Source organism: Coffea arabica, chromosome 10c (assembly GCF_036785885.1).
Source record: "Coffea arabica cultivar ET-39 chromosome 10c, Coffea Arabica ET-39 HiFi, whole genome shotgun sequence".
NCBI lineage: Eukaryota > Viridiplantae > Streptophyta > Magnoliopsida > Gentianales > Rubiaceae > Coffea > Coffea arabica.
The window spans coordinates 8546679-8566930 of NC_092329.1; the positions used below are offsets into that span (position 1 = coordinate 8546679).

The following is a 20252-nucleotide window of genomic DNA, read 5'->3' on the forward strand; positions in this document are numbered from 1 at the left end:
TTTACTTATCACTAAATTAAAATCAAAAAACAAAATTTTTTGAAACCAATATTATCCATCAAATCTTTTGATCATATTAATTTTAAAAAACACTATACAAATCACATCAATTTTATTATATCTATTGATAAATAAATCAATCCAATATATCACTCATCTATCCAATTATTATACAAAATACTCGAAATCTATGTTATTAAATAAATCTTACATTATTCTAAAACAGTCAATAATGGATACCCCGCGGAACCCGCCGGACACCAAGCCTAGTACTAATTAAAGATACTAGACTATTTGATGTAGTAGTAATCTTTTAAATCAAATTTAATCAACTAACAGACAAACTAATACTAATTAAATATATATAATTTTGTTGCGATACCTGTTGGTTCGCTGGAGATTCTAGCCAACTTTAGATCCCAGAAGTCCAACGGCTTCTTATGACCAACAAAGGAAATCAACGCATACCAATCATCTTCAATGTACGCGAACTAACCGGCTCTGTATGAAATTACATAAATACCCCTACTTATATATCCCTACTAAATAGCCGCTGTCGTACGAAATTACATAAATACCCTTACTTATATAACTAATTACTAAATTAGAAACTAGATAACAATTTCTCGAAGGACCAAGACAGTGGAGGACGGTGGACCCAAAGTCACAAACACATCTCCTTCTTCCCACTCGGCTGTTCCGCTGTCCGCATTCTTCTTTCCCCAAATCAGAAGCATACCCTAGCCGCCGCTACCACTGTCTTCAAGCCACTTCTGCCACCACTACTGCCGGCCTTCGATTGAAGAGCCCTTTCTCTCCGACTCCCAGTTTGTTGGCCACTTCTGCCACCACCACTGCCGCCCTTTCTCTCCGACTCCCAGTTAGAAGCTACGGTAGGCAAAGCGAACAGGCACTCTCCGACTTCCACCACTGCCGCCCTTTCTCTCCGACGCCCATTTCATCAGCTCCATTGGTGGAGGGCCTCGCGACAGGCAAAGCGAACAGGTTGCCCTTTCTCTTCTTCCCTTATTAATTTCCTCTTTCCTGTTAATGGCGACGGAGCTTTCGTTAGAATTAGATCGCCTCTTCTTTCCCATTTCCGTCCCCAATTTCAATCAATTTATTTAAAATTTCTCTCTTCTCGGGTATTCGCTTTCTTCTCTCATCTCATGGATTTTAGACTGTCGCATGTATTGAATTGTTTTCTATATCATGATCGGTGAATTAAGATTGTACTGATTATTGATTGGAAGAAGGGTTTCTGTCAATGTATTTTTTTCTCCTTATTTTTTTTTTTGAATTTGGATCTGTTATTATTATTAGGGACTGTTTTTTGAAGATTGGTAAGAATGTTGGGTTTCTTTTCTTAACTTCTTACATACATTTCATGGAATATACCTTCTGTTTGATTGAAATACTTTTGGTTTGTAGTTTTTGATTGTTCACTTTTTATTTTCTCATTCTGGGGTAATTTTTAGCTTGTCCTGTTAGAAAATGCAAGCTGGATTGCATTTAAAAATTATGTGCTTAGTGAAATTAATCAATTTTTTATTTAATCCGTCTAATTGTAGTAGGATATTTCTTTACAATAATGTGGTCATGTGGTACATGTTACACATAAATACAGTCCTAGGTTATGTTCAAGTATGTGATGCGCGTATATAACAGATAATCAAGAAGAACTTGAAATATTTGCACGGCCTTTTTGGCTGTTGGTGATAGGAGAAAGTATAAATGTTAAAGATATGACAGATTTGTGCACTAAATGGAATGAGTTTGATGATATTTAGTCAAAGCCGAGTGAAGATTCTTGTGCAATGTTTAGTAATTTTAATGTAATGATGAAGGTTTGTAATTTATGAACAAGGTAAATGTGCTTTTTGAAGCTTGTTACTCATGTGCAATGTTTTTATAGGTAAAATTATTACTGCCTGTCTTTTACTCTGTAGTAGAAAAATATTTTAGTATTTGGCAAATATATCAATCTTTTCAAAGCTATAATTTCGTGCATGTATTATTGGACAATGAAGAACTTGTTTGTTGTTACTTTTAATTCATGTCTGGAATTGTTAAATTCAAGTTTGCAAGGCATTGAATAGCTTAAAACGTGCTATTGGAGTCAGGTTAAATAAAGCTGGTTATGTTTAGTGACAGAAATTTTCGAGCTGAATTTGAGCCATTTCGAGCTCTTGTCGAGTTGAGTAAATCGAGCCTTATCGAGTCGAACTCGAGCCAGCTTCTTACTTATTCGAGTCGAGCTCGAGCTCAATTTTCTCGAGCTCGAGCTCGAGTGTACAGTAGTCGAGCCTGACTCGATAAGTTCAATGTTAGACTCGGCTCGGCTCGTTTGCACCCCTAGTTTCAACAATACTCCAAGCTACTAGTACTCATAGCTAAAAGAATTTATTAGACAGCTATATCCAATGCCATAAAGACCCCAAACCAAGCAGTTGAAATTCAAAGGATGAGTTTGATCAAATTGACCAATTTTTTGGTTAAAAAAATCAGACAAATAACTTAGTATAAAACGACGGGGAAAAACGGATATAATTTCACCTGCAACACTCTTCCCATTATTCAAAGCCGCGTTTTTCAATTATTACCACTCACATACCCACGTCTGTAAGCTGCCCTCCCCCTTCAATCCCTTCCTATCACCCCCCAATAGCCCACCCCTTTCCCCGTTATACAAATACCCCGTACTATTCCTTGTTACTCTGACTTTTTTTCAGCTTCCTATGTTCTTCGTCCTCTGAGGTATGCCCTTGGATCTATATATTTTTTTCCATTAGCCATTTTGAATGAAAGATTGGGGCTTTTTTAAGTTGCCTGATTGGATTTTTTTGTTTAAAAATTCCCTTTTGCTAGTGGTTTTAGTTTTAATTGTCTGTTCTGGGCTAATTCTTGATTAAAATGTCGAGGGTTAGTAAACACGACGAATACAAACGGATTATAAATTGAGATGGGCTTTTCTTAATTGGGTGTAATTTGTTATAAAGATTGGATTTTTATTATATGGTTCATGTTTTTCTTTCGTTTTTCTACTTTATGCGCTTACTTCACATATCTTCTTGATTTTGCATTGCAAATTTAGGGTTAATGGTCGAGCGTGTTTGCCACATTTTACATCAGGAAGCAGTTGTTCTAACGGTTCATGTTCACTTTACATGTCCGTAGGGTTTCCAACCGACTTTCAAGCGCGAATCAATTTTACACTTGAATACTCCGCCTTTTATCGTCATTTTCCTCCTCTTATTTCTCTATTTCAAAAGCCCTAGAAAGAGGCCAATAGGTGAAAGAAAGAACAGGAAAATTATACAACCAGAGAAGAATCAATTGCATGGCTGCATCGGGTTCGGTGGTGCCGGCAAACAGGACCCGTCGAGGTCCGGTGCTTGACGCCGGCGATGAGTCGCTGGTGTTCGAGACGACCAGGGGTGTGGAGCCCATCATGACCTTCGACGCAATGGGCATACAAGATGACTTGTTGAGAGGGATTTATCAATACGGCTTCGAGAAACCCTCCGCTATTCAACAAAGAGCTGTGGTTCCAATTATATCTGGCCGTGATGTCATCGCTCAGGCTCAATCTGGAACTGGGAAAACCTCAATGATTGGCCTAACCGTCTGCCAAGTCGTTGACACCAAATCTTCTGAGTACGTAATCTAATTCGTAATTACAATAGCTAGGGCTAAGGAGTTGAGTTTTGGATTTTCTTTTGTTTAATCTTTTAGGTTACTCTGTTTAATTTGGTTGCCCTTGCTTATTTAAATTTTGGTTTGTTTAAGATATTGGAGAAAATTTGTATAGCAGTACTTCATGATTTCAAACTTTAGAACACTGGTATAGTATTAAATTTTTTTTTTTAATTTGCAGAGTGGACAAACATATTTAACCTATAGGGCGTGGCAAAATTATGAAACAGGCTCGCTTGGAGCCCTAATTGATAAACAGGCACAGTTTTTGTCTTTATGGACCTTATAAAGTAGCAATAGATAAATATGGCTTTACGCTTGATGAAACAGGCACAGCGGGGAGGACTCTAAGAGCCCTCCTTGGCCACTGGGCAGTGTTTTGATGGTGCCATTTTTTATTTTATTGGTTGGGGTGCTTCTTGTTTTGTTTGTTTCTTTTTCTTGTTGCAGCTGTTTGTTGTTCAAGCTGAAAATTTAATTTGAGATGTTTGTGGTTGAAAGTAAAATGTTGAATTAAAAGAAAAAAGAAGGTTAAAAGTTATATATGGGCAAAAATTTTATTTGGTCTCATTGGGGTATAGCGCTTGTGTTTTGTTTGTTTGTGCTTTTTCTTGTTTTCTACTGCTCAAAATAATCTTTTTCCAAGAGAAGTTTAATTGTGGGAATAATATCTTACATAGGGATTTGGAATAATTATTTTGTTTTCCATCATTTAGGGTGCAAGCCTTGATATTATCACCCACAAGGGAATTGGCAGCACAGACAGAGCAAGTGATACAAGCAATTGGTGAATTCATAAATGTACAGGTGCACGCATGTATTGGAGGCAAGAGTGTGGGAGAGGATATTAGGAAGCTAGAACATGGGGTTCATGTGGTGTCTGGGACGCCTGGCAGAGTTTGTGATATGATAAAAAGAAGAACACTCCGAACAAGGGCTATTAAGTTGTTGATTCTTGTAAGTTAATATATTTCTCCTTTTTATACTTCTGACCTGTTAATTGTGAGGCTGTTGACCAGAGTCTGACTGCATTTTTTGTCTTTCTTATTTCTGAAACATTTTTAGGATGAATCAGATGAGATGTTGAGCCGTGGGTTTAAGGATCAAATTTATGATGTTTACAGATATCTTCCTCCAGAACTTCAGGTAAGCACACTTCTTGTAGGGTAACTCCCTTCCCTTAGTTGTCAACATTCTCATATGTTATGGGAAAAGAGAATATGTTGCTTGCTGTCCAAGAATTGGCATTGGTTAGCTATGTTCGATTTATCTGTATTGCAAGTCACTAACTTTTTACTAAGGGTGGTGCCAGACAGATCCTAAGATAATTAGTAACCTTCTAGAGCTTATTGACTGAGAGGCTATAAGGAAAGTAGTAGTTTTTGAGGAGAATAGTTTGCTTTTTCAGGGTTTGGAATCATTGCATGTTTTTGTCAAACTAATCTAGTCAAATGCATTTTGCATCGTCGAGAGTGCCATTAATGCTGCAGTTTTACTGCAGCAAATTTTTATTTATCTTTTATTGGAATTAGGAGATTTTTTGGTTTCTGCGCATTATCTTTTTTTCTGTTTAAGGATACTCATTTGCGGGAAAGAGATAGATTGTATTAGTGTCTGATATGCGGGAAAAACAAATAAAATTACTCGCAGGATCAATTTTATAAGTTTCTTCTAAATGGTGCTTCTATTGGGGATGTGAATGTGGATCCGGTATTTACGCTAATCATTCAGCAGACTAAGCACTATTTCATCAATTGCAGGTCGTATTGATTTCTGCTACCCTTCCGAATGAGATTTTGGAGATAACGAGTAAATTTATGACAGACCCTGTTCGGATCCTTGTGAAACGTGATGAATTGACTCTGGAGGCAAGTCATAGTTTCGAAGTTCTACTTATTGTGAATAATTATTTTATCATTAATAAGTAGGTAATTAATTTTTTTTGGCGGTTACAATGCTGTAGGGGATCAAGCAATTCTTTGTTGCTGTGGAAAAAGAAGACTGGAAATTTGATACCCTATGTGATCTTTATGATACCCTAACCATCACCCAGGCTGTTATTTTCTGCAATACAAAGAGGAAGGTAACATTATTATTTGCATCTCTTTCCTAAGATCGATTATGTTACTGTGTTGCCTTTGTACAAGAGGCACTCTGAAAGTTATGGAGATAGTGTAGAAACTTTAGTTACTTTTGCTGAGAATGAAGTTTGATATTTCAATCATATCTACCCTTGTTGTTTTCTTTTTGTTTTTCTTTATGAGAAATACATATTTATCAACACTCGAATGTGTGGTTTTCTTTTCCTGGAGTAGTAAAGCCCAAGTCAGATTTAGAGCATTAAGTGTTCTCCTGAAGCCATTATTTTTCCTCATTTGCCAATGGGTCTTAGCATAACCTCCAGGGCCTTTGGCAAAGAGACAAGTTTTTCTCAAGTAGTTGAAAATGTGTTCTTATGAACTCAAAATTTGAAGAGCTAAACTAAGAATGTGTTGCCAAATAAATATATAGTCGGATCCACCTTAGACAAATTATTATCACAGCTGCAAAAATTTAGGATGTTGAGGTCTTGCAGGCTGCTGTTTGGAGGGAAAGAATTATTTCTTTCTTTGGTTTTTTTACTTTTTTTTTTTTGGTGGGTTTTGGGGGAGTTACGAAACATTGATAACTGAAGTCTATAAAATGTCCTCACTGGTGTTTTGGTGAAAAGGCTTTTTCTTCTTGAGTAGTTGAAAAGACAACCAAAATGGACTATCTGGTTCTAAATCTGTAATAGTGAAACCCTATTTCAGTGGATAGAATGGTTGTGAAGTTTTGGATGTTAACATCTACATTAGCAGAATGATACTTGTCTGTAGGCATGAAATCAGTGTTTGTGGACGAGAAGCATTACTTAGAGGTTCGCCAAAATTGTTTAATTTAACATGATTTATAACATGACAGGTTGATTGGCTAAGTGCAAAAATGATAGAGAATAATTTCACGGTCTCGTCTATGCATGGAGATATGCCTCAGAAGGAGCGAGACGAAATTATGAAACATTTCCGAGAGGGTAATACTCGTGTTCTTATCACAACTGATGTTTGGGCAAGGGGCCTTGACGTTCAACAGGTAAAATTTAGATTCTACAACCAGCAATTCCCCTGCCAGCCCCAACTCCCCCCTCCCCTGCGGGCCCCAAAAAAGCCCTCCTTTCATCTTATTCTTTCTTTTGGATTTTACATTTTGAAGCTAGTTCTTTGTCCCTTTTTTTTTATTTGTCTGCATGATTTTTCTCAAATGCTTAACCTTGTAAGTGGAAATTCACTTGTAGTCTTTTGCTCAGTTTTCCCACCCGCTTATGGAAATAGTGATTGTGGAAAAAGTTGGTTAATATTCGAAAGCATGTTTCTTTGGAAAGCCATAATCTGTCACCTTGTCCATCTCCTAAACTGTCACCAGTTTTTATCATCTTATAATAAACAGCTATATTAAGCTTATTTTGTGCGACTATGAAAGGCCAAACTTGTCCGGGTGTAAATTCGGCTAACGGAGCAAAAAACAAATGAGGGTGGAGTCCATGCTTATCTGCTCAAATCATTTATTGTGAGCTTTCCATCTAGTTGAATGGAAACTTATCTAGTTTTATAGCATTGGACAGTATTTTTTTTCTTTGAATGTTAATTCATTTTAATGTTATTTACAAGTGGTAGACATGGATATACAGTCAACAAAGGTTTATGCATGTATGATGTGTTTATGGAGGTTGAGTAGCTGCTGCTTTTTTGACATTGTACATGTAATGTATGTGGGCTGGGTAGCTGCTTTCTTTTGAGTGCAGACTCCATTGAACATGGGCTTGGCATGCATTGCCCCTAAAACTCTTGATTGAGTCACTTGTCTGCATTTGACTTTTTATCCATATCCAATTGGCGAAGCATTACAGATCATGAAGTCTGGTGGAGCAAATCATCTGGGTTATCATGTTAAATTTTAGCCAAGCATTATGGAATTATTAATTCTTTTTAGTAAATAAAGTGCATTATTGAGTTGAATATTCTAGGATTATATGGTCCTTTATAAGTGCTGGATGCTTCCCCCTTCCCCTCCACATTTTTATGTTGAAGTGGAGTTCCATTTCTTTTGGATTCCTCTTGGTTTGCACAACCATTTTGGTGTCAGCAGCTCAGTAGACCATTGTATTACAAGCTACAGGCCCCATCCATAGCCAACCTATCTTATCCATCCTTTCTATCCATCTTAGCCTTTTCCTGGCTATCTCTGTTAGCTGTCTTCCTCACGTGGCAGCCGCTATTGTGGCCCCATCAGCACTTTCAAGTGTTGTAAGCATCTCAGTCACCTGGTATAGCAACTAGTCCCACCATTCCCAGCCTTCATATGCAAAAAATGAAGGATTATTTGCCATAAATCATCAGTGGCAATCTTTAGTTCAAGAAACTGGAGCCAATTAAATATGATGGGGAAGGGGTTCTGGGAATTGCTTGGCTAGATTATTTTTCAGGCGATTCTTAGTATGTTTCTAAGTGATTACCGTGCATTATGCATAAATTCAGATCTTGGATACGAAATTGCTGTGTGCATGTCATTTGCATGTTTGTTGCAGCTTTTCCATGTTGAGTTGATGGAACCTAACTTTTTAGTAATTGCATAAATTGTAACTAGATAATAGGTTGCCTGGAATTACACTTGGACTTAGCTTGGAAATACATCTTGTTCAATTAAGAGATCACTCAAAGATGGTTTGTTAACATATCTGGAAACCCAGAAATATATCTGGAAATTGTCCCTCTTCCATGAGTTTTAGGTTTATGTGGAATTGCATAATTCTTGAAATGCATATGTTTCAAAGTATAGCTTTTTTTTAAGAAAGAATTTAACATTATTCACTCTCGGGCCATTCTCACATAATTGACTACTTTAAGCTAGGCAAGCCTTTAATCTTTCAAATTCTGAGTAGCTATTAGGGACTTATGCTTGTTTAGCAAACCTGGGATTTTGCATTGACGGGCTTAAGCCAATAAACATTCTGAGGCTTCAATATTCCGCGACAGTAATTCGAGCTTTCTTCTAGTAGTTGTGCACCTTTGTTGGAAGTTTCTTTTTATAAACTTGTAGTTTTTCTCCTCCTAGAGATTTTTTTTTCAGGTGTTACGAGGCTTGTCGTAAATAAACCACCTTCTTAGAGGAGCCTGTTTGGAGATTGATATGTTTTTCGGTATAGAGCTTTATGGTAGGAGATTGTATATTTGTTTGTATGAGATTTATAGGTTTTCTGTATTTGCATTGTAGTGTCACTGCGCTATATTGGCCGTATTTACTTCTTCATAGTTAATGCAATTCTCTCTTTGTTTGTCTTGGTACATGGCTGGAGTCTGGTTATGAGCAATCTAATTTTCTTGTGTTTATTTAATTTGTTTAAGGTGTCCCTAGTGATTAATTATGACCTTCCCAACAATCGAGAACTTTACATCCATCGGATTGGTCGGTCTGGTCGTTTTGGGAGAAAGGTATTTCCTCTCCTTTCAAGGAACTGCTTACATTGCAATGCTAATTTTCCATATCCAATATCCCTGTTATAGTTTTTTAGATATTAGCGTGTTATAAGTGCTGTAAGATAAGTGAGTGCAAGAATGGTGTACAGTTTCTTATTTTACTATGTCCAGAAGGGGAAGATCTGTTGCTTTTCTTTCAATTTCCGCTCAGAATATCTTCTAGTTGATCTATTCTGTTGTCTGATTATGTACTCTGGAATGGCATGCAAAGTGGTTTTACAAGGTTTGTGCTGGGAATGGGCTGTCAAAGTTATGTGGGTACTATTGGAAATAATTGTGTGAAGTTTTATTGTCGTGGTTCTTACACAATTAGTTTCTATAGTGAATTCTGTAATCTTAAAATTGTGTATAGATGAGTATATTAAACGTGCGTCTCTACAGTACACACACTACACCTAATTTGCAAGTCAAAGGGAGAAAATAATATCTGGACAGTTGAATAGAGCGTATCTGTGTTATAGAGTAAGCATCAAGTTTGTTATGTTCACTTTGTTTTTTGTCTGCACACTATGAAAATAAGTTGTATGTTTGCAATGAGTTGTAGAATGGTTATTTTGAGCCTCAAAAGTCCTCTTCACTGAATAGCCTTAACGTACTCGTGTTGTTTTAGCTTCAGTGTCACATATATTATTCAATTTAAATGCTTTTTGTGGAAGGAGATAGCAACATGCACAGAGTACCCCATTTTAATTTCTTTTTTGTGAATATCAGCATTGCGCATGTTCAGTGCATGAACTTCCTACCTCAGCTTTGTTCCTCTTAATACCTATACGAACTTGCAAGACCAGTGTGATTTTGTCCATGTGTCTAGTAGATTTCTGCTGAGGCAATGCTGCTCTGTGCTCATAAAGACTATAAACGTCTAGCCAACCTTCTTGCTAAGTGAATTAGGGAGCATCAAAAGTTAAAAAGTAAAAACAGATTCAGTGAGGCTTATTAGATGCAAGTTGCTAGAAACTTTCATGTTGATAGCATCCATTATATCATATGTGTGCTTCATTGCATTCGTTGTGTTGTATGTTAACTGTATGTTAACCAAGCCCCCCCCCCCTTTCCTCTCTCTCTCTCTCTTGCATGCAGGGTGTTGCAATAAATTTCGTTAAGAGTGATGACATCAAGATTTTAAGAGATATTGAGCAGTACTACAGTACCCAAATTGATGAAATGCCAATGAATGTGGCCGATCTCATTTAATTAGTAGATAAGACATTTTAGGGACTTCTCAACTTTCATCTGCCTGTATGATTGATTTCGTACTCGTGAATTGGATTGTCGTTCACTTCGTTTGTGGTGGCAAGAGAAAGCGGCTGACTGTTAAATGGAATATGTGTTCGCTTATTGAAGAGGACTGTCTCATGCTGAATTGGATGTGAAGAGTTGCTCCGCAAGATGAGAGGTTGTTCATTTTATTATGATATGCTGATTGATATGTATTGTTGGGGTGGATGGCAAAAGTAGTGCTGTTGACTGTGTCTTGTTATCGTATATCTTTTGAACCTAAAAAGCTGGGCGCCAAGTGTAGTACTAACAGTAATGTTGACAGGTGACTGTTTAGTGTGCTGGTCCGGCCAACTTTTTTGTTATGTATGGATCTTCGTGTAATCTCTTGGTTGCCAACTGCAACAGAACGTTGAGATGGCTTATTTTTCTCTACTGCACAATCTTTTGAAACTTGGTGGGGAGGATGCCCTTTCATTAGAAATCAGACTAAGCTTGGGGCATGGCACTTTGAATTTGGGGTATATGATATTCTAGCTGGCGACTCAACGATCCAGGAGAGGTTTCATGATGTTATTTGGTCTGCTAAACTTAGTGGTCAATGTGGTTTACGGGGTTTTTCGGTTAGCAATTTTATTCAAGGCAGCACGTTTTGCATCTTCTGCAATATTGGCTCCTAACCCCTCGAGTACTTGAACCTTAACAGGGCATTAGTTTTTGTGACGCACTAAGTGTGCTTGAGTAAAAGACTGGAGCAAGTAACTAATCTTGGTTGTAATGGGAAGAAAGAAGGGGAAGTGAAATACTACAGACTTAAGCAGAAGAAAGGTGTTTGTGAAAGGTATTTGTGCGTAAGTTTAGAAATTTGTTGATGCCGAAAGCATAGTTTTCGCTTAATTTTATGGATGGTGGAGATATATTTAAACTAATGAATTGTTCCATAAACAATTTAAACTTATAATTGTCTACTTTTACGGAGTAGGAATAACATTAGAATTAAAGTCAAGGCATTAAAATAAAATCAAAGGAAGCTTTAAAGAAAAGGAAAGAAAGAAAGAAATCACGAAATTTTTTAGGGTTATTATCACTATACTCCCTTAAAGTATATTACTATTATCAATTTATCTTCTAATGTTATTTTTTAGTCATTTCATCCCATAAGTAATTTAATTTGGCATGTTAATAATTTTTTGACAAAAAATACCCTTTTATTTTATAGTATTACTATATTATTATTATCACTTTATTCCTTTAAATTATAGTGATATAATTGCTTTACTCTTTAACATTATTTTCTAGATATTTTACCCTATCATTAATATATCTAAAAAGCATGTTCAAAATTTTTTAAATATATTTACCTTTTTTATATATAATTTAAAATAAAAATTTTGGAATAATTATTCTTCCTTTTTTTTCACTCTAAGATTCCAAAAACATAAAAATAAAAGAGTTTTTTCAAATTTCTTTTTTCACACTTTTTAATACTACGAAAAGAAAAGGAGATAGGATAGAGGGAGACAGAAAATTAGATTTTGCAAAGAAAGAAAATAAGGAAGAATCTAATATAATTGTATTACTTTAATGTCCTCGAGATTAGGATTATAATTGGGTAGTAAACCGATAAGTAAAGTAATTTTAAAACGATAAAAATATTGAATTCTTTCTTATTTGTATTAAAAAAAAAAGAATTGAACTCTCTCTCTCTCTCCTTTCCCTATTTTTCTATTTTTTCAATATTAATAAGATTGCCAAGAAGAAAGAAATTAATGTTTTGACTTTTTTTTCTTGACATTAAAAAGGAGAAGAGTCGCTCTAAATTTCTTATTATTTTTATTATATAAAAAAGATGGTACTGTATTCTAAAGTTTTTTAACTTGCTACATTGGTTTAATATTGGAATAAATTGCCTAAAAAATAACTTTAGGGGGCAAATTGATAATCCTAAATAGATAATAATTTTAAAGGTTAAACATGTCTTATCACTTGGATTAATAAACTCTGTTAAGTTTAACCGTTAGTCTTGAGGATAAAATGGCTGAAAAATAATGTTAAGGAGGAAATTGATAGTGATATCAAACGTTAAGAGAGTAAAGTGATAATAACCCTTTTTTTTTTTATTCAAATAGGGAAATTCTTGTACAGATTTGGTTTACAAACCTGGTCACAGATCCTATGGTCAAGAAGCAGTCCGCTTTGGGTTTCGACCTTCAAAAATTTTAGTTTATCTCACATTCCTTAACTTCAGTCAAGAATATTACTATTTTTTTTAAAAAAAAAAAGTAAAAAAGATGGTGTAATTACTTTGAAAGTTACTATCTTCCATTTCCATTTACAAAGAGAGAACGCTATTTGAATTATGGATTCATGACATTACTCTCTTCTATTTACAGAGAGTGATATTTGATTGCTTGATTTACCATGGGAATGAGAGAACGTTAAGGAGAGAGTTTCAAAGGTTGAAGCCAATGATAGAGGATGAGAGATTGAAGTTAGATTGAGTGGGTAAAGTTAACATCTATCTCTCTAAATCTAGATTTTCATTCAATAATTGCGTGATTGGGTTTCAACTACATACCTGATGAGAGACACGCATTGGTTTCAGTAGAGGTCATTCATAAATAAAGTTTACTCCCAAGCAAAACTCACTTGTAAGGTCCCAAAGTAACTCACGCGGGAGGAAGGGTGAATTAGGTTGATTAAAAATCTAAGTGATGACAAATTTTCATCCAATTTTTACTAACCAAATTAATCTAAGTAATGACGTACTCAAGCGGAGAGAAAGCAATAAAAATGAAGCAATTAAAACCACGCAATTGGGAAACTTCAGAGAAGGCAATAAAATAAAAGGAAAGGGTTTTACAACTCTCAAGCTAATCCTCTATGATGTTACAATTGAATGCTTACTATACAATGAAGATCACAATACTAATTTCCAACCTCACATGAATGCAAGAGTACAAAGAAAAGAGTATTTTCTATCAAATCACTCAAGGAGGCTTGTATTCTTCTTTTTTTTTTTTTTCTGACGGAGTGGGTGTCCGGGTCAAGTCCTTAAAGGCGGCCCAACTAATCCCACTTCGACCCGGTCCAGCGCCCCAACCAGACCTAGCACGTTAGATGCACGGAGAAGCCGATGTTGCTGCGGAGATTCGATCCCGGGACATGAGGACCCGAGGAAGAGGCGCCAACCACCAGCCCATTCACGTGGGGGCGGAGGCTTGTATTCATTGTAGGCAAAAGTTTTGAACAAGTTCAGACGTCAAGTCTTTTATAGGTGCTGAAAATTGGTGAGACAAATTCATGCATTAAATGCAGGAAAAACTAACCGTAGGGAGATTCGGACATCCGAAGTACTTCAAACGTCCGATCATGTTGGTGTGTGTCTGAAGCTTGTGTCCAACAGCGAGCGACTTTGTTTTTCATCTTTTCTTTTCCCAAAAGTTTGAGTAACTGTTCTAACATGATTCTAATTTAAAAAGCATTAGTCCAAATCATCATTTGTCTTGTTAATCATCAAAGTCTTCAACCTCCCCATTTTTTATGATGATAAACAAAATGATAATTTTTGAGATCATGCATAATTTAAACAAGTTCCCCTGACTTAGTGGCATATGTAATAGCAGCAAAATGTAATTTAAACATATTCCCTCTTAGATAAAGCATTAAAATAAAGTTATTAACAAGGAATCATCATTATTAGTCTCCTCCTTTTGTCATCAATAAAAAATAATCGAAATACTGAATTTTTGGGTAGAATTTCCCCAATAAAAGTACTATTTCCTCTTGCCAACAATCTAAAACAATACCTAAAATAGTCACACATATTAAACAAGTAAAGAGGAGTCCAGCAAGAACCATAAAAACATACTGTTGCTGTAAGCAAACACAAGATCAATTATCCATCAACATCAGATATCCAACAAACACAATATCAAATATCCGTCAACACATATAAATCCAATTGTCACCACACAATGGATTTAGGACAAACACAATATTTTGAATTCATCATGTCAAAATCAATTCTGATCCTTTCTATAGATTCTCTCTCTTCTCCCCTCTGGCGATCATTCTCTCTCTCATAGGGTATTCTTTGTTCGTCCATGGCTGTCCTCCTGTCTTTCAGGGGGCAACCTCATCCTCGTGATTTTCATGGTATTAAGCCTTTTGCATCAATTTTAATAAAGTCATCATCCTCCAATGATTCTGTGGTTTTCACCTCTTCATGTTGGCTTTAACATTGAAAGGGGAGCCCGCCTTCATAATCTCTAGACATGAAATGCAGTTGGTGGCTGAGCCTTTCAAGAATGCTCTTGCAGGCAAGTTTCTGATGGGGAGACCGCCTAGGGAGGTTTTCAAAAAGTTTGTTGTTTCACTTGGGCTTCCTGGTGCTAAATAGGTGCTTATCAGACCAATTTTAGAAGAAGATTTTACATGTCTATGGTTTCGACACACCTGGTATGTACAAAATAAACCAATGGCAGTCTCTAAGTGGACAATTGATTTTTCTCTGAATTGGGAATCTTCTCTTACTCTGTTTGGATTTCTTTCCTAGATTTGCTTATTCATTTTTATTTTTTTTTTGGTGAGGAATGCTTTTGTGCTCTTGGAAGCTTAATTGGTTGGACCCTTCAAACTGATGAGGCGACAACAAAGCTTTCTCGTCTTTTTCTTGCAGAAATTATGGTTATTGCAACCCATTTTTTGAAAAAAAAAAGATGTTACAAAAAAATGGATTTTTAGTTTCAAAATAATCTAAAGGAAAAAGGGCCTAAAATTAGATTAAAAAAATGACATTTGTAGGTGTAGGTTTTAGAAAAATAAAAGTAAAAATAAAAATAAAAATAAAACAAAACACTTTTTTAAATAGCTCTAGGTCTTTGAAAATGAGAGAAAAAGATTCGAAAGTCATAGTTGAAAAAAGGAAAGGTAAATATTCAATCGACCTGAGGCACTCTTTCAACCTAGTTAAAATTAGTTGTGAGATTTAGTCAAAATTTTCCTAATCTAACCTTTAAACTTATCACATTTTGGAGGCTTCGATATGGATGAAAACCTTAACCTAGAAGGGGGATATTGGGAGGGGAAAATGTGCCGTCCATTCTCCCACGTAGTTATTGATAAAAAGCTGTGCGTTTCAACTCGATATGCCTCCTTTGCTTGCGACACCAGGAGTGGCAAATGGGAGACTTGTGAGTTGTTTGTTGGTTTCAAGGTCGACCGCCTTAGCATTCCTTGGGAAGAAAATGAATTTTGCAGGCGCCTTGAATCAGATAGGCCTTATGCCATGGACGATATCAAGTGTGGTCCTCCATTTGCATTCCATCAAAAGGCCGTTGTTTATGATGGGGCTATCCTGATCTGCAATCTACCTGAAGAAACCGCTCATCCATCGGTTGCCTACCAGTTGGGGGCCAATGGGAAAGTCCTAAGAATGCAGAGCTTAATAACTGTGGAATGGTGTATGTGTGATTATTTAGTTGATTTAGGAGGAGGTTTCTTTTGTTACATGTACCATACTGCAATGTGGCGGGAGGACAAGTCGGACCTGACCCTTGTGACATTCAAGGTTTCAAGAATAGTAGGTGGAGCTGTCGAGGCCGATGGTCACCGTGATGCCAAGTTCTTGACATGTAAAGTGATCAACAAATTTACTAAGAAGATTAAATCGCTAGGGACTTGCTATCCTACCTATTCCTTCGTACTTTAATTTTAAGTCATGAGTAATAATGATTCGGTAGGTGCAGTGATTAACAACGATGATATATATATACACAATTCGTAGTACCGTTTAAATGGCTGTAAGCCATTTTTAAGATCCTTAATTATCTGGTCTGATAATTGGTGATTTTTGTTGAGTTTCTCTTTTTGCTCTTGTTGCTTGGATTAGAGATGAATTTCGTCGCAAGGTGAGTTCTGCCAGCTATTTATTCTGCTTTAGTAGCAGTTGCAGAACCATGTTGGTTGAGTTCTTTATTCATCTTCAGCAAACTGTTAACGGACGCGTTCTTCTTGTGGGAATCAGCGGCTTATTCTGAGAGCCGAAGAAGTTTTTGTTGGGAATGTTTTTTGGTCTTTAAAATTTTTAATTATTCTTTTTTTTTTTTATTTCTTGGAAGGTCCTCCTTCAAAGTTTAAAGGGGCATTATTGTTGGATTTAATCCTTTGGTATTGAGGTTCTACTATATTCCTCTTTCTTGAGTGGGAGGGAAGCGGTGGCTGGTGGCCGTTATACTTATAATGCAGAACGAAAATGTAAAGCTCGACTGTTCTACCTTCTCTCTTTTGCCTCCATTTTTTTTTTCACGCCACAAACCTGTAAACATTCAAGGTTCACACTTGCGTAGATTCAATTTTCAAAAATCCAATGACTCAGAATTTTTGAAAATTGTATCTACCCAAGTTTTGACCAACATTCAGTAGTTTTTGGAGGCAGAACATTTAGTCAGTTTTTGAAGGCAGCTTGTACTATGGAGTGATTTTAGAATTAGGAGCATCCCTGCACAGGTGTGGAACTAGGATTTTGATTAAGGGGACAAACAGTCAAACATATATAATAGATAAAATTTAGATTATAAACTTGAATAATAATATTTGTTTGAATAATCACTAAGGTTGACTTTTCTTATGCTTGTCTTTGGTTTCTTTTATTTGTCTTTTTTTTTTTTGTTTATATAGTGTCTATTTGGTTACTACTTAGAGTTCTAATAATCACATTTAATAAAGAAATTACTATTTCATTAGGGGAGGGCCTAAATCCACCCCTTTCTATATTAAGTTCACACCCGTTGCATTTATTGGACAACAATGCCCTTATTTATTTAAGTTTTTTGACGATTCATATAGTTTCAAGAAACAAACATTAATAGATCACAAAGGTAGGGCTGTCAACGGGCCGGAATTCATTATTCCGGATCCGGACCCGAATTACTATGCCGGATCCGGATCCGACCCGTTTACCCGACGGGTCTTTTATTCTATGTTCCGGATCCGGATCCGGGTCTACCCGAACAAATTTATCAAAATTTATAATTTCTAATAAAAATGAGAAAAAAATATATTTGTAAACTAATTTCTAACTAATGCAAAGAAAAAATAAATAAGAAAAGAAATCAAAATTAACTTTATTAAAATACATCACCCTAATCAAATTATATTGATAAATATATATTTTTTAAATTATTAATTCATTTATATCCGGATCCGGGTCTAATACGGGTCGGAATACTATATTCCGTATCCGACCCGTTTTTTATTTGACAAAACGGATCCGGATCCGGATCCGGGAAACGGAATTAAATCCCTACCCATACCCGCAATAATTTCACGGATCCGGGTCTAGACCCGACCCGTTGACAGGCCTACACAAAGGGAAAAAATACACACATCATAAATAAAAATGTTTCAAATATTTTATAATTGCTTAAGAATAAAATTTTCAATTTAAAATTAATTTAACAATCTAGATTTTCAATTACGATTAAGCTTGTAAATACAAATTTTATTAATAAATTAAGCATGTAGCAATACCTAGATATGCATTTCAATTTCACAAAATTAAAATCTAAACAGTTTTCGAAGTAGAATATTCAATGATAATGACTTCTTATGCTAATATCTGCCATTTTGATTATGTGTAAGTTTAAAAAAAAGTTCAATAATGCAAAGGTAGTAGGCTATGAAAGGAAAGAGAAAAAAATTAGAGCAAGTTCAAGAAACATAAATTTTGGAATGAAATAAATAAGGGAAGGAATTTCAATGTAGAATTAACATAAAGATTAGGGTGTAGAATTTTTTTCTTTGGAAATATATTACTAACGATAATCTAAATACAGAAAAAGTTTTGTCTTAACAAAAGCTAAGGACATGATCGTCTAATAAATGTATAGGGTGTGCATTTAGTCTGAAGAAGTGTAAATTTAGTTTCTCCTTTAGTTACTGTTTAAGGGTTACACTAACTAATCGTGTATACTAACATTGAGGTGATCTTGAACCCATATATAACTATAAGAAAACTAATAGTTGGATTGTTAGAGGACACTTTTGCAAAGAGAAATTAAAGTAAATTTTTTAATTGATATTTAAAGGTTATATGAAATATTAATTATATACTAAAATTAATTTTTTTATTAATTTTATATCGTATGCTAATATAAGAGTTTGATTGCTGTATGACAATCTTGCAAAGAGAAATCAAAGAATTGCTTCTAAAAATTGCTTTGACTAAAAATTGCTTCTACTGTCACTATTGCAATCTGCCAAATAACAGCTTTTACCTCTTTTCTTGATGGATGAGAAGACTGATGCAATTTCTCTGCACAATTTACACACCGACCATCTATTTTTTCTAGATTTTGGAAATATCATCATCAAGGTCAGTGATAATAGTTCCTTTCTTCCGTTTTCCTTTGTTGCTTTGCTGCTGTTTCTTGCACTCTGGTTAGCTCAGCTCCTTGCTTTCTATTTTCTAAATTCAAACTGTTTCTTGTTGCTCTCTGCATAAAATTTACATTGTGCTGCTGCATTTTTCTGTGCCTTTTTTTTTTTACAAGGTTTATTTTGCTGATTGAACGTTATTTCTCTCCTCTCTCTCTGAAAGATAAATTGGATCTTCACCATCTTCATCTTCTTCATTTGAACAGGTGAGTTTTTTGGTCGGTAAGTATCTCGACTTTCTTTTCTACTGCAAGAAATAAGACAAAAAAAAAACAAGGAAGCCATGTGGAAACAAGAAGCAACAAGGAAAAAATGGGTCTTCGGCATCTTCATCAGAACATGTGATTTTTTTGCTCAGTAAGTATTTTTATTTTTATTTTTTTGTGAAATTTATCTTGATCGTCAGTTTTTTGCTTCGTAAGTATTGATACTTTTTTTGCCTGCAAGAAAATAGACAAAAAAAAAAAAAAAGCCACATGGAAAGAAGCAGACAAGTGAAAAACTGGATCTTCAGCATCTTTATTTTGTAAAATTTAAAAAATCACATGTTCTACGCAAAAAAATCCAATCTCTTAAAATTTTTGAGTTTTTCGTTTATTTTTATTTTTATTGTTAGTCTTGTTTCCCTTGTTTAGATCCCATCAGAGAGATTAAGAAAGCAAATAAGGATGGATTTGGATATGGAGGCCTGTGTTGACAAGATCAAACAGGAATATCCGTTTATTTTTATGTATATTTGTTAGCGTTTTTCTTCCTTTATCGGATCATATGAGAGAGATTAAGAAAGCATATAAGGATGTGTTTGGATATGGAGGCTGTGCTATTCATCTACCCATAAGATTCAAACGAGACTTCATTTTCTCATCCACCAATGCCCTTACCTCCCGTACCTCTCTCTTAAACTCTCTTTTCAACAGGTCTCTTTTGCCACAGAAGGAAGAAGTCGATTGATCTGACACTGAGGTACCCTACCATGCTCAATTCTAAATCTTAGATTTTATTTTATTTTTACTTATTTCGTATCTCATCATTTGCTCAATTTTTTTGTGGTTTTTTTTATTTAGGTTGGAGAAATCATCAAAAGGTAAATTTTTGTGCCCTAATTTCTTATTTTTCTTGCTTTATGTATTACCTTTTCCCCCCTTGATTTCTTTGCTTGAAGCCTCTTAGATCATTATTGGGTTTCTGCATAATTCTAATAATATAATGAAGTTTGAAAGGCATTTCTGCATTTAAAACAGTAGTATTTTTTCAGCCAAAATAACAAAAGATGCAGATATTTAACTGCTAACCTCCTAATTTCTTAACAAAAGACAAGAATTGGTGGCTTCATGTTATCTTAGTGTT

At 35.3% G+C, this 20252-nt stretch overlaps 1 protein-coding gene and 1 long non-coding RNA gene across 4 annotated transcripts; both read left to right on the top strand.

Moving 5' to 3' along the window:
• Positions 1 to 645: 645 nt before the first annotated feature.
• LOC113713822 (eukaryotic initiation factor 4A-3-like) lies at positions 646 to 10901 on the top strand. 3 transcript variants are annotated; one of them, XM_027237610.2, is made up of 9 exons: positions 646 to 1005; positions 3095 to 3657; positions 4413 to 4653; positions 4762 to 4842; positions 5457 to 5564; positions 5660 to 5779; positions 6640 to 6807; positions 9117 to 9203; positions 10329 to 10901. In XM_027237610.2, exons 2-9 carry the CDS (start codon positions 3341 to 3343, stop codon positions 10440 to 10442), a joined length of 1236 nt encoding a protein of 411 aa, XP_027093411.2. In that variant the 5' UTR covers positions 646 to 1005; positions 3095 to 3340; the 3' UTR covers positions 10443 to 10901. The 3 variants fall into 3 exon arrangements, with proteins under 3 accessions (XP_027093411.2, XP_027093409.2, XP_071924322.1); XM_027237608.2 differs by having other exon boundaries at positions 647 to 1005; positions 3178 to 3657; XM_072068221.1 differs by having other exon boundaries at positions 868 to 1005; positions 3273 to 3657.
• Positions 10902 to 14381: 3480 nt separating this feature from the next.
• LOC140015682 (uncharacterized) lies at positions 14382 to 16294 on the top strand. The gene is made up of 2 exons (XR_011822312.1): positions 14382 to 14624; positions 14717 to 16294. It is a non-coding gene; the product is annotated as an uncharacterized lncRNA (long non-coding RNA).
• The last annotated feature ends 3958 nt before the right edge of the window (positions 16295 to 20252 follow it).